This window comes from Arachis stenosperma, chromosome 7, assembly GCF_014773155.1.
Source record: "Arachis stenosperma cultivar V10309 chromosome 7, arast.V10309.gnm1.PFL2, whole genome shotgun sequence".
Lineage (NCBI taxonomy): Eukaryota > Viridiplantae > Streptophyta > Magnoliopsida > Fabales > Fabaceae > Arachis > Arachis stenosperma.
In genome coordinates this window covers 36,632,484-36,647,253 of record NC_080383.1, presented here as the reverse complement: position 1 = coordinate 36,647,253, position 14,770 = coordinate 36,632,484, and the positions used below count along the sequence as shown (strand labels likewise).

General features: G+C 31.8%; 1 protein-coding gene across 1 annotated transcript; it reads left to right on the top strand.

The window, feature by feature from the left end:
* Positions 1 to 7,742: 7,742 nt before the first annotated feature.
* Positions 7,743 to 10,082, top strand: LOC130939707 (uncharacterized). Its single transcript, XM_057867796.1, has 5 exons — positions 7,743 to 8,146; positions 8,211 to 8,233; positions 8,421 to 8,697; positions 8,777 to 9,176; positions 9,270 to 10,082. The coding sequence occupies exons 1-5, from the start codon at positions 7,743 to 7,745 to the stop codon at positions 10,080 to 10,082; spliced, it is 1,917 nt and encodes a 638-aa protein (XP_057723779.1).
* Positions 10,083 to 14,770: the final 4,688 nt, after the last annotated feature.

Here is a 14,770-nt window from a genome sequence, read left to right as displayed (position 1 = left end):
TCAGCCAGAAAATACCTGAAATCACAGAAAAACACACAAACTCATAGTAAAGTCCAGAAAAGTGAATTTTAACTAAAAACTAATAAAAATATACTAAAAACTAACTAAATCATACTAAAAATATACTAAAAACAATGCCAAAAAGTGTACAAATTATCCGCTCATCAGTATATAAAAGTGAAAGATGGGTAGTTAGATTAGAATTCAATTGTATAGGTCACTATATAGGCTAAGTGGGAAAGTTTAAGCTCGTCAAAGGTCCAAATTCTAGTCCATTTATCCATATATGATCCTACCTTAACCCTAACCCTATTACAACCTACGAAAGACCTCATGATGAATGTATGCATGCATGGATTAAGTGTTGATTGTTAGAAGAAGATCAAATCTTGGAAAAACATGATTAGAAGAGAATTGAGTGAATTAACCCTTAAACATTTGAGCGAAAAGAGCGGATACACATCCGGTGAGGGTTCAAAAGTTCAATTACATGTTTTCACCACTATCATCTATATTCATGCAAGTCTATGATTCTTTTGATAATCCAATGCAATTGTGGTTTGGACTCGATTCCTATTACTCTAGCTCTTGTGCTTACACATGTTCTCTTGGAAATTGATTTGTTTGGACCAAGCATTTTCATTCACTTTAGGTAGTTGTATTTAGATAGGTTCACGTAGCTTAGTTGCATTTAATAAATGTTATACCCCTTAGTTCCTTCTTATTTTAGCATGAGGACATGCTAAGGTTTAAGTGTGGGGAGGTTGATAAACCCCGTTTTTAGGGTTTATCATGTGTTAAATTTAGAGTATTTTGATAACATTTTCTCACATTTAGCCAATGAATTAGCATGGTTTTGTTATCTTTCCCGTATTTGTGCTTGAGTGTAAAAACATGTTTTTTAAGCCTTTACTTTGATAATTTTAATTCATTCTTGATTCCATAAGATGCCTTGATGTGTTTGCTAGTAATCTCAGGTTAAAATAGGCTAGGCATGGATCAAAGGAACAAGGAAGGAAGCATGCAAGTAGAGAGAAGTACAAAAAGCCAAACAACTGATCTCGTCCAAGGACGCGCACGCGCACAAGGCGCTCGCACGCACATTGCAATATCGACCAGGGACGCGTACGCGTACTGTGCGCGTTCGCGCCGAAGACCGCACGTGATTTTTAAATGAAACTCGTGCGCAGTAATTTCTGGGAAGCTATGGGGCCCAGTGCAACCAACTTTGGCGCTAAAATGCATTAAAAGGACCAAGGATTGAAGGGGAAGGCATCATCTTTCATCAATAGTTCATACATTCACGTTAGGATTAGTTTAGAGATAGTTTCTAGAGAGAGAAGCTCTCACTTCTCTCTAGAATTTGGATTAGGTTTAGGTTAATCTCTCCTCTTAGATCTAGGATTAATTCATGCTTTGATTTACTTTTCCTTTATCAATTCTTACTCTTCCCTTCTTCCTCTCTCTAGTTATGTACTTTAATTCTTGCAATTCTTCATTTTGTTGTGGATCTAATGTTGTTCTTTTGTTTTCTTTCAATAATGCAAATTGAGGTAATTCATGATAATTGTGATTTCCTTGATTGTTGTTTTTAATTATTTACATTCAATTGTAGGTAGAATTCATTCTTGTTGTGATTTACTATACTTTTCTTTTGCACCTTCCAAGTGTTTGATGAAATGCTTGGGAGGATGTTAGAATAGAATTTTATGTTCTTGGCTTGGGAAGATAACTTAGGAACTCTTGAGTTACTAATATCCAAGTGATTGATAGTTGATAGCCATTGACTCTAGCCTTCATTAATTTAATTAGTGAACTAGGATTTATGGACTTGGATTGATATAACTCACTTGACTTTCCTTTGCTGTTAGCTAGAGGATGACTTAGTAAGATTGATCCTTGCTACTATCATGATTGTGATTAGTGATAATGATATAGGTCCTTGATCATCAAACCTTGCTAAGACCATTTTGTTAATAAAATTTTATTTCCATTTATTTTTCACATTTCTCATCTAAAACCCCAAAATAAACAAGTTCATAACCAATAACAAGAACACTACCCTGCAAGTCCTTTGAGAGACGACCCGAGGTTTAAATACTTCGGTTTATAGATTTTAAGGCTTTGTACTTGTGACAAACAAATTTTTGTATGAAAGGATTATTGTTGGTTTAGAGACTATACTTTACAACAAGATTTCATTAGTGAAATTCTAAACCGTCAAAAATTCAATCATCAGCCATGCATAGATGACTTTGTGATTCCCACAATTTCATTGATTTATTGCTAGAATCATGTGATTTTGATATGAATGTGGTTTATATGTTCAATTTCATTTATGAATAATGTAGTTCCTTCATATCATCATATGTTCTACTATCTATCTGTTCAAAATCAGTTCTTTTATATATCATATGTTTTTCTTGATAATTGTGGTTGGATTAGGATTATTGTTATAAGGTTGTTGGTTTTGCACATTGTCATGCTGATATCATTAGTATATATGTATTATGGTGTTTAGGGTATAAGCTTCTTAGTTAATTCAGTTTCTCATTTTATAGTTCATTGGTCAATTTTGAGTGGTAATTAGACAAATTTGGTGTTCTTTTATTCTTAGTAATTTGGAACTAATAGTTGTGATGGGAGTTGGTTTTTGTCAAAGTGCTCATCAAATTATAGTTAATTCAATTTCTCATTTTATACTTCATTGATCAGTTTTGAGTGGTAATTAGACAAATTTAATGGTTTTTTTAGTAATTTAGATCTAATAGTTGTGATGGAAGTTGTTTTTTGTTAAAGTGCTCATCAAATCATAGTATGTATAGATTGTTTCTCAATCAGTTCTAGGGAGGTGAGGTTGTATTTTTATTATTATATGCTTCAAATTGTTGAAAATATAATGTGAATTCCATTCTTCTGAAGTTATGATGGGATGTTAGTTTGAGTGATGTTATTTGTGATCTCATCTCATTCTTTTATACATGATTCTGATGTCAGTCAAAGTTGTTGCTTCCTCATTTTATTTTGTCAGTTTCTAAGTTATGATGGGATATTGGTTTTTGAATTTTTCTTCAAAAACAAAAAATGGATTGGATGTGGTTAAGTGGGAAAAGTGATTCTCTTCCCTGTTTTTCAGTGTACCCTCATATGAAAAATCAGATTTTGGTGGTTTGGTGGGAGAAATGGCATCATCTTCTATAACAAATAGTACTATCTTCTATTATTCTATCAAAAATGTTATTTGGTTAATGAGAGTAGGTATCGTTACTTGTGACTAACTCCCCTTTGTCATTTTTACAAATCAATCCCATCAGCAAGTACTTTCATGGCCTCTCTGGTTATAGGTTTTCTTTCAAAAAGGAAAAGCCTTCCCCTTCTACAAATCACGTCAGATCTCCTGCTTTTCATTCTTCGGATGGATGATTATCTGCCTTCTGCATATTCGATTGGTAGGTGTTGATTGCTGTCAAATTTTCGATGATGTGATAGTCATTCATACTGTTTTGCCTCATAATCAGTGCTCATCCTTCTTTCCAGCATAGTCTTTATATATATGTATTCCCTTAAGAAATATACCCTCGAATGAACATATCAACTCCACTTTTGATTGGTTTCAAAGTGAGTGTTATATACACAATGATCTTTTATTTTTTTTCCTCCATGGTTCAAATTTTTTAATTTAAATCCTGAATTAGTTTCATTTCTCTGTCTATAAATTGGATCCTAAGTTTCACAAGTCTGCTGCATTACTTCTATGCTTTAAGAGTATTCTAAAAAGCCTTTCTACTTATTCTGATTTTATTTTCTGAAAATCAAGGTTATAAGTGTATGCAGTGAGAAAACAAGTTATACTCTTTCATTCTCATTCATTCTCTTCAAATGAACTTATGGGGGTTCTTTGATTTCTTTTTTTTTGGGTTATATATAACTGAAGTGGTGTTTAAAAAGAAAGTACTACTTTATTCGAAATACCATTATAGTAAACATTAGTTGGTTCTAAATTTCTTTAGTTTGGTTAAAATTTCATAAAATGTCTCAATCTTATGCTACTGCAAGATTATATAGAAAAAATTATTTAAAGAGAAAGAGAGGGCAACAAGTTGAAGATAGAAGATGTCAGTTTTTCTATATTCACTTTTGGGTTTTTTTTTAAAGAAATTAAAATTTACATATTTTCATTACAAATGTTTGTTACTATTATAAAATTGGTGTTCAATTAATATTATTGGTTGGATTTCTATGCTTTATTGTTTGATGTTGTTCATACTTCTAATATTTCTCTTATTTTATGTTCAAATATATTGGTATGTGGTATTTATTAACTTACCTGTTTAATTTTTTTGATCTTCCCATAGTTTTAAATTTACATTTAAAGTTCTTTTTTTAGAGGGATCAATTATTTTGCAAAATACTCCAATTATTAATACCAATTTCATATTATCAGGTATGAATTTATTGTTTCAAATTTTCTAATTTCTTCGTTAACTTAGAAAGTATAGTTATCATTTATATTATTTTTTCAATTATTTTAAAATATAAAAGGACTCTTTTCTAATCATTGTTATCAAGTTGGTATTTTTTGTCTATTTGTTTTGGTTTATATATTTCATTATTGAATTAATTTTTGTATATTTTATTTTTTTATGTTGTTTATTATGCATTTAATTATTAATAAATTCATAATTCATGATTGTTTGTTTAAATATTTTTTTGACGTGTATATTTTTATATTTGATTTATTTATAATAAATTTTTTTTGTTTCATAATAAAAACTCAAATCAAGATGACTCTAAAATATATAATCCTACTGTAAATTCTTGGAATGAGCTTCGGTCTCCTGTTGATTATCCACTTTTTTTCATAAAGTGAAATTCAAGGTATTTCAGTATACTTATAATTGATTTATTTATGAAGTTTGCATTTTTTGTATTAATTTAGATATAATCTACTCATTCAGTATATTTAGTCACGTTATGTTCCTTTTATAATTTCAATATTCTGGTCGTAATAAATTTTATATGACATTTTTTTACCAAATATAATATGAAAAAAATAGTATTCATTGATTTTAAATACTTTTAATACAAGTGTCTCAAATTTGGTTAGATTATTATTATTATTATTATCAAATATTTATATTTTCAATTTGTAAACAATGAGTATCCAGTGAATAATTTTTGAATCTTTAATTGTTTTACTGGTATATTTTTTTAAGTAAAAAAAATTAAGAAGCATTTAAGTCTTCATTTAATATAATTTTTTAATTAGTTAAACTTGTAAGGATTTGTTTATTATCTAAATTTTTTATTTATTTTTGTAGGTTGTCTCGATATTGGTGACCCTGTGTATACTTATCTATATTGTGGTGCGTCGTTTTGGTTACTAAAGCGGGTTGAAAAATAGTCAAGAATTAATTAGCCTCTTTTTACACTTTGTTGTTTTCAAGAAAAAATTCAATTACCGTATCTTCAGAAAGCTCCAAATTTATTATATAATTTGATTCATGGTCATGATAGTAAGTCTTTACAGTTTCAAAAGAAAATTCGGTATTATAATAGTATGTTTGCTTTCACTTCTCTTGGTGGTAAAGTAATAGACTCAGTGAATGATGGAACTGGCTCACCACAATTCATCATAAGTTGCCAAAATTATCATAGGATTGGAAGGTTATTACCTCAGACTGGTCAAGTTTTGAAATTTGCCCAATTATACATATATGACACAGAACATGAGTTAACGCATAGAGAAGGAATATTTGGGTAAGGTCAACTCTTACAAAAATTTTGTTATGATTGTTTGTAATTTTAATTTGTTTCTTTTATTTTCAATTTAATTTTTAGTTGGTAAGATACTAATATGGATGTAACTTTGATTATTATAATCAAAATGTTCGTATCTTATTGTTTAAATATTGTTGTTAAGATTCATTCTAATTATAAAAAATACATGTTTCTTCCTTTTAAGTAAAATTACTTAGTAATATTGTGTTACTATTTTTCTTAATTATAGGCAAAGTTTAAATATAGATAGACAGCTGATAATTGATTTGACCTAAATGATTGATCAACACAATCCCATAGCATAATCATTTAGAAGAGTGAGAGAATTCCATGAGAATCACCCGTCTGAGGTGTTTTCTTTGAAATTGTTTAGTCAAAGAGAACGTGATCGAAGAGTTTATAATTATTCTTCATGCGATGAAGTTGCTGCTTTGGTTGTTGGTGATTTTGATTCTTCTGATACTGGTCGTGATGTCATTGTTAAATCTACAGCTGGCCAACTTCAAAGAATATATGAGATACATGCTTTATATTGGCCATTGCAATATCCCTTACTTTTTCCTTATGGAAAGATGGTTATCAATTGGGTATTCCTTATCGAGATATTCAAGATATAAATGTTGCAGGGAGAAGGACTAGAGTATCCATGCGAGAATTTATCTGTTTTCGTTTGCAAATGAGAGAGCATGAGGATAGCATTATTTATAAGTCTAGAAGATTGTTCTAACAGTTTTTTGTTGATTCATTCTCTATGATTGAGTCACAGAGGCTTTATGAAATCAAGAAAAAAAGAGCACAATTAGAGGAGAAGTCTTACAAGGTATTGAAGAAGCTATGTGACGCGATGATACTGAAACATCATCAATTGGTACTCGAGTGATTTTGCCTTCTTCCTTCACTGGTGGTAAACGTTACATGTTTAATAATTTCCAAGATGCTATGGCTATTTGTAAGCATTTTAGGTATCCAGATCTATTTCTTACCCTTACTTGCAATCCTAACTGGCCTGAGTTTCAAAGATATACTAATCGTGATCAAGTTTCAATTGCTGATCGGCCAGACATTGCTTGCCGAGTCTTTCATGCTAAGATGAAGTGCCTTCTTAATGATCTTAAGAATGGTGTTTTTTGGTCCTCTTAATGCAGGTATATCAAATATAGAGAATTCTATATTGAATTTATGCTTACTTATAAAAATTTCTATATTTTCAGACATTTTTTTACTATTTAGGTATGTATACAATTGAGTTTCAAAAAAGAGGTTTGCCATATTTACATATTCTACTTTGGCTTGATGGAAGGAATAGATTGCAGAATATTGAAATTGTTGATGAGTTGATTTGTGCGGAACTTCCTAATCCTATGAAGTTTCCACATTTGTATAGTGTGGTTAGTAAATACATGATTCATGGCCCTTATGGTAGGGTAAGACCAACTTCTCCATGCATGAAAGATGGAAGATGCTCCAAGTTTTATCCGAAGCAGTTTGTTAATTATACGAGTTTTGATGAAGATGGTTATCCTATTTACAAGCGTCGAGATATTGGTGTTACAGTTAAAAGTCATGGTGTTGATCTTGATAATAGATTTGTTGTTCCATATAATCTATTATTGTTGATGAAGTACCAGGCTCATATCAATTTAGAATTTTACAACAAGTCAAATATTATAAAGTATCTTTTCAAGTACATTAACAAGGGTCCAGATCGTGTAACTGCAACCATTAGTCATTCAACTGAGACAACTCATTCTTTTGAAGTGGTTGATGAGATCAAACAGTATTATGATTGTCGGTATCTTTCACCTTGTGAATCTATGTGGAGAATTTTTGCATATGAAATTCATCATAGATGGCCACCTGTGCAAAGACTCAGATTTCATTTACCTAATTAGCAGCATGTTGTGTTCGATGATCATGATACTATTGGCTCTGTTTTAATAAGAAATAGAGATTTGATGACAATGTTTACTGCTTGGATGATGGCTAATCGAACATATGTTGAAGGGCGAACACTAACATATGTTGAGTTTCCAAGTAAATTTGTTTATGATTTACAATCTCGACAGTGGAAACCAAGAAGAAGGGGATTTTCTATAGGAAGATTGAGTTTTGTTCATCCTTCAACTGGTGAGCTGTTCTATATGCGTATGCTTCTCAATGTGCAAAAAGGATGCACCAGTTTTCAAAGTATAAGGACTGTCAATTCTGTTTTATATGATACATTCCAAGAGGCATGTTCTGCAATGGATTTTTTAATAGATGATAATGAGTTTGTCTTGGCCATTAATGAAGCGGCTGAGTTATCTTCTGGCGCCCAATTGAGAAAACTTTTTGTTTCATTGTTAATATCTGGTTCTGTCTCTAGGTAGGCCCGTTTTATTTTGGAATCAAACTTGGAAATATTTATCTGATGATATCATTTATTACAGGCAAAGTGAGCTTCATTTTCCAGGTATTTACTTAATCTTTAGTTTATCTTTTTTATTTATAGGATTAAGAAAAACTCTTAACAATAAATAAATAGAAAATAATATGCACAAAGTTTGGAATACATACATAGCATGATAGGGAAAATTTTCAAACGATACAAATTTTTGATATCTTGATGAATTTACTAACTGAAAAAAAATATATTGCAGGAATAACAATGACTGACGAAGAGTTACAAACATTTTGTCTAATAGAGATAGAGAAATTGCTACAGGCCAATAGAAAATCATTAAGAGATTTTGCTGGTATGCAGCTTCCTAATGTTAATTTGGTCTCACAATTTAGTAATTCTATGGTGTTGCGTGAATTAGAATATGACATTTCTGTGATGCTTGAAGGACACGATTCAAATTTTCCAAAGTTGAATGAAGAACAGAAGTCAATCTATGATAGGATTATACATTGTGTTACTAACAAAGAACACGGGTTGTTTTTCATTTATGGGTTTGGTGGGACTGGAAAATTTTTTTGTATAGACTCTTATCTGCAAATTGCGTTCTCACAGAAGAATTGCTATTAATGTTTCTTCAAGTGGAATTGCTTCATTATTATTACCTGGTGGTAAGACAACCCATTCTATGTTTGGTATCCCAATTGAATTGAATGAAGATACTATTTGTAGAATTCCGAAAGATAGTCCTAAGGCTGATTTAATTCGACTTGCTGAGTTGATTATTTGGGATGAAGCTCCAATGACTAACAAGTTGGCATTTGAAGCTTTAGACAGAAGTTTTCGAGACATAATGACGTCGATTTCAGTGTCTTACAAAGATCTACCTTTTGGAGGAAAAATCATTGTTCTTGGAGGTGATTTTCGACAGGTTTTGCCTGTTATTCCTAAAGCTTCTCGTGCTGAGATTGTTATGGCATCAATCAATTCTTCAATTCTTTGGAAGCACTTTGAAGTGTTGACATTGACAAAAAATATGCGGTTAGAAAGTGCTACAAATCAATCAAATCTGGAAGAATTGAAAAGGTTTTCCGATTGGATTCTTTAGATTGTAGAAGGGCGTATTGAGACAATAATTAACGAAAAGCTTTTAGTTCAAATTCCAAATGAGTTTCTGATTTTTCCTTCTGATAATCCAATTGATGATATTATAAATGCAATTTATCCTAACATAGTTAGAAACTTTGATGATACTGGTTTTTTTCAAGATAGAGCCATATTAGCTCCAACAGTAGAGATTATTGAAGAAATCAATGATCACATTGTTCAATTGCTACTTGGGATAGAAAAAGAATATCTAAGTGCTGATTCTATATGTGGTAGTGATGCTTATTGTGACGTTGATGTTGATTGGATAAATACTAAGTTTTTGAATCAAATAAAATATTCAGGGTTATCAAATCACTCATTGAAATTGAAGAAAGGTGTGCCTATTATTTTGTTGAGAAATATTGATCCAGCTGGTGGCTTATGCAATGGTACTCGCTTTATTGTTAGCGATCTAGGAACAAATGTGATTGGAGCTGAGATTGTCTCAGGGAGTCACATTGGAGATAAAGTTTTCATTCCTCGGATGAATTTAATTCCGAGTGACACTGGGATACCTTTCAAATTTCAACGGAGACAATTTTCTATAAACTTGTGTTTTGTAATGACTATCAATAAGAGTCAAGGTCAAACTCTATCCAGTGTTGGACTATTCTTGCGTCGACTGATATTTTTTCATGGTCAACTCTATGTCGCTATTTCTCGAGTGAAGAGCAAAGATGATTTAAGAATTTTGGTATCTGGCGAGGAAAATGATGATTCTACTTTAACTCATAATATCGTATTTAAAGAAATATTTGATAAGATTTTATAATTTATTTTGTTTTGCTTTTATGTTAATGTTATTTTATGTGGTGGTTATTTTTTGTAATGATACTGCTTTATTGTATTAAATATAAAGATAAATTAGAATGTTAACCTATTTTATATGATTCAGTTTATTCAAATACGTTTTAACAAATTATTTTTCTATTTACTAAATTATATTTTTATGAAAATATCTTTAAAAAGTTTTTTAATTGGTAAAATATTTTTTCTTAATATACTCTTAAATAATTTTTATTTATTAAATTTTAATTTTATCAAAAATTTTTTTAATAAAAATTATATTTTACTATTAATTTCCTAATATCAATGCACATTTTTTTAACATTAAATAAATTTTTTTATCAATATTATATGTATAACAATTAATAATAATAGTTAATGAATTAATAAATAATTAACAAAACAAATCCCTTCAAATCAATAACTCACTAATCCTAAAATCCTAAACTTACTCTCACCTCCACATTAGAGAAAAGAGAGCAGCCACTCTCCACCAATTATTATTACCGTTTTAATTTTGATTCTCTATCCGTTTTATTTTTTATTTATATTTTTGTGGTAAATTGCTAAAAGAGAATTGAAAAATATTTTAGAATGTTATAGTATAATTTATTTACAATAAAAAAAGATAATTATAAAAAAATAGCAAATTAATGAATTACATGTTCACATATAATCTTTTTATACTTTTTAAATTTGACTAAATTAAAAAAATTAAATGATTTTTGAATTTATAAACAAAATTCATGGGATATATATTACTAAATTTACACTTTACTATTTCTCATCCTTTTCTTTTAATTTTTTTATCTTTTTATCTTTTTTTTCTTCTATATTTTAATTTTTTATTTTTTTATTTTGTTTAATATATCTTTCAATCATTATTTTTTATTATGTATGCATTTTGTTATATATATATATATATATATATATACTTAATATACTAAAACTGGGTTTTTCCCCAGCTAATAAGGGTGACGTGTCGCTCTCTCGTGAGTCTGTTTTCCCTCCAAAACAAATGAAATTTTTCATCTATTCTAAATTATTTATTATAATTATATTATTATTATATTATATTTAATATTTAATGAATAATATATAATTATACTAATTTAGGAACATATCTTCGTTATAATTATATCAAATCAATATTTAATGCACTATTAAACACTACTACAAAACTAGTTATTACAGACGGATATTTCCGACGGATTTTATCCCACGGAAATACAGAGGGAATTTCAGAGGGATTTTTTGTCGGAAAACCAAAAAAATGGATTAGCATAAATTACAGACGGAAAAGAAAATCCGTCGATAATTCCGTCGGAAAAATTATTTTTTTTCCGTGAAAAATAGTTACAGACAGAAAATCCGTCTGTAATTAAATAGACTAAACGCTGCGTTTTATTAAATTATTACAGACGGAAAATCCGTCTGTAATTTAAATTTTCCGTCGGTAAATATTGAGATAACCCTCTTCTTATCTCTATCCACTCGATCCATCTACACTCCACCCATATCAAATGAGCTTGTTCCTCTCTCAGTCACCGAGTTGCTTCTTCTCTCCGTCGCACCAGTTTCTTCCGCCGCTGTCGCCGCCGCTGGCGTCACAGATCTCTCTCCGTCGTCCCTTGCGTCGCACGGGCTCCCTCTGCCTTCACATCCAACCCTAACCCCAGAGCTTCGTCGCGCCTCCAACCCTAATCCCAGAACTTCGTCGCGCTTCCAACCCCTGCTTCGCCGCTCCCTCCATCGACGCTCCCTCCGTCTCAAAGCCTCCGTCGTGCTCACTCTCTTGTAAGCCTTCAAACGTCGCTCCTTCCTCCATGGCTGAAACCCGTAACGCTCTGTTTTTCCTCCTGCGTCGCCGGTCTCCGTCTCCTCCTGTGTGTGGCTGTGCTGAAGCTCCATGGGAAAGATATACAACGGATTCCATGGGTGAAGCTTAACCACAGCTACAGAAGTACTGCTTGACTCGATTGAAGCAGTACAAGAACTACGAGAACCTCTCGTTCTCGTGAGGATCTCGACAAGGTGAACACCTCAGCTGCTCACGCTTTCACTTCTGATTCAGATGAAATTATGAATACTAATTCTAATTGGTTTCTAAACTCCATGTTTATTTATTTATTTGGCAGGAGTGTTTGGAAGTGCAGAAGGAGAAGGCCTTCTGTATTGGCACCACTTGGGGTAATGATCACCACATGTTTGATACAATGACTGTGATGTCTTTTACCTTCATTTTTATCCCTTTGTTCTACGATACATTACATTACAAGAATGTGTTTTGTTTTTCTTCACTGACTCACTTTTGTTGTTTGGGTTCAGGAGCCAGTACCTATTGAATCCAACATGAGTAGCTTTTATGGGAAGAACAAGAACAGTAACCCTTTTTTTAGTTTTACAATTCTTTCTTTTTCTTTCTCCATAGTATATGCTTCTTTATATATAACCCTCAAATTGTTGTGATGGCTGTAGCTTTTCTTTAAATGTAACATACTGTTATTTCATTTGCCAAACACACTCAGCATAACATGTTTGTCTATCTATGTGATTGCAGATCTTTCAGAAAGCTATCTCCTCCTCTAACGCTTACAATGATCAGTTCAGGTATGTCAAACTCTTCCGCTAAGTATTAATGGAATTTCTTCTTGCATATGTGAGTTTCATTTTATGGGAGTAAAACATGGGAATTTAGCTTAATAAACCCTGTTAACATTGCTCCTAAGTTTCTAATTTGATAGGAGGATTAGCTCTTCACTGCCTCAAGTGTACTGTTCGTTTAGCAGTTTAGCTGCTATGCTTATATTCTAATGGCTTTAGCATTACAAGGGAAAAAGTAAAAATAGAAAAAAGCAAATGCGATTTATTTTTTCTCCTTTTTTGGTCTGTAATTGTACTATGGTGAGCTATTTCATTTTCTGCTTATATAGCTAAATAGAAATTCCTCAATGACACAGGGAACTCGTGCAAGCAGGGAAGGACATTGAAAGTGAATATTGGGAACTTGTGGTGAAGGACATTCAAGATGCTTGCAAACTATTTGAACCAATTTATGACCAAACAGATGGCGGTGATGGCTATGTCTCTGTTGAAGTATCTCCTAAGCGGTGAAGGGCAAAGAAGCAAATGCTCCTCTGGGCATCAACCAGTGTCAAGAATCTTGCCTATCCTGACACCTTATATGTTGCTCCTCTCATTGGACCTGACACTGTAACTGTTGTTTTGTTAAGCATCTGCATGCTGATAGTTATGAACTTGTGATGGAGTTGATCCTAATCCAGTGAAGGCAATAGTATTAGATTTAATAGACTTCTATTTTGGTCTTGATTGTTTTAACTTCCAACAGTCTTTGAAATCAAAATTCCCAAAACCTTGATCTGAATTTTTCTTTGTTATATCTCATCATGATCAGAGCATTACCTTGTTCCTTTCCAAGTATCAACCATACCAGACCAAGCCCTTCAAGCATTCATTGATCATGGCACTGTATCGAGGACAATAGATTCGAATGCATCAGAAGCGGAAGGGGTGTACAATGCTCTGCAGAAGTTGGATTTTGACTGGGGCTTCGTTGGTGACCAGCTTGAAGCAGAAAGGGTGGATTCCTTCAAGAAGAGCTTCGATAGTCTCCTGGATTCCCTGCAGGAGAAGGCAAACTCTTTAAAGTTGGTCAGCTAAAGTGTTGAGGATCGTGGTTAATGTATAACTTTATTCTATTCCATGGTAATATCTTAGGCAAAGATCCAATTGACAGTGATTCCCAATTTTTAGTTTCTTAATTAATTTTTTTAATCCTACTTTCAATACGATTCTATCCTTGCTCAAATTATTTAATGGTGCTAGTTCCCCTGTCTCTTGTTCATTTTATTCAGTTGCAATTGTTTACTTTGATACATATTCAAGGCTAAATTTTCTGTTTAACCAAATCCATTTACTTTGAGTCATGCCCCATGTGTTTCTAATGCTAATCTCATAGCTCTTTTTCTGAAGTTTGTTTCTGGATTTAATTACTTTTGGAGATTCCATTTAATTTATGCCCTTTTTTGGCAGTTCTTTTGTAGCAGTGACAAGGAGTATAATGATCTTGCGACTATTTTCTTCAATACACAGGTTTTGAATGAACTGGGAATCATAATTTGCTTTTTCATTTATTGTTATATTATGGTAAGTTACTTCTCTATTGCTTCAGGATGATGCCATCAGGAATTTGTTCAGTGTGAAAACAATACATGAGTATAGTTTCCAAAGTCTGTTAACCTTTTTGGTATTTCACTCTTGCTTACTGGGTTGGACTTTAAATGCATTAGCCTTTATATTGAGATATTTTCTATTTTTTGATTCAATAGAGTTCTTGGATACATGTATGTGGCCCAATATGGTTGATAGGAATTCTTGTTGATTTATCTTCATGCACCAATGTTGAATAGAGTTGCCACTTGGTGCACTTGATTATATACCAATTATTTTCTCTGTATGTGGCAGGTTATGTTTTATACTTTAGCAGTGTTGACGTTTGGTACTACTGTGCTAGCCGGTCAATTTGTCCCTGGTATAATGATAGGATCAACTTATGGACGTCTTGTTGGCATGTTTGTTGTAAAATATTACAAAAAGCTCAACATTGAAGAGGGAACGTGAGTGTCTTTCTTGACATTCCTTTAAAGTCATGGT

Bases quoted from the DNA above. Each gene is read 5' to 3' on its own strand.
- LOC130939707 (XM_057867796.1), top strand. From the start codon at position 7,743: ATGTTTACTGCTTGGATGATGGCTAATCGAACATATGTTGAAGGGCGA. The intron at 8,234-8,420 runs GTATTTACTTAA...AATATATTGCAG, and splicing joins AAGTGAGCTTCATTTTCCAG to GAATAACAATGACTGACGAA. The intron at 9,177-9,269 runs GTGTTGACATTG...TGGATTCTTTAG, and splicing joins TTCTTTGGAAGCACTTTGAA to ATTGTAGAAGGGCGTATTGA.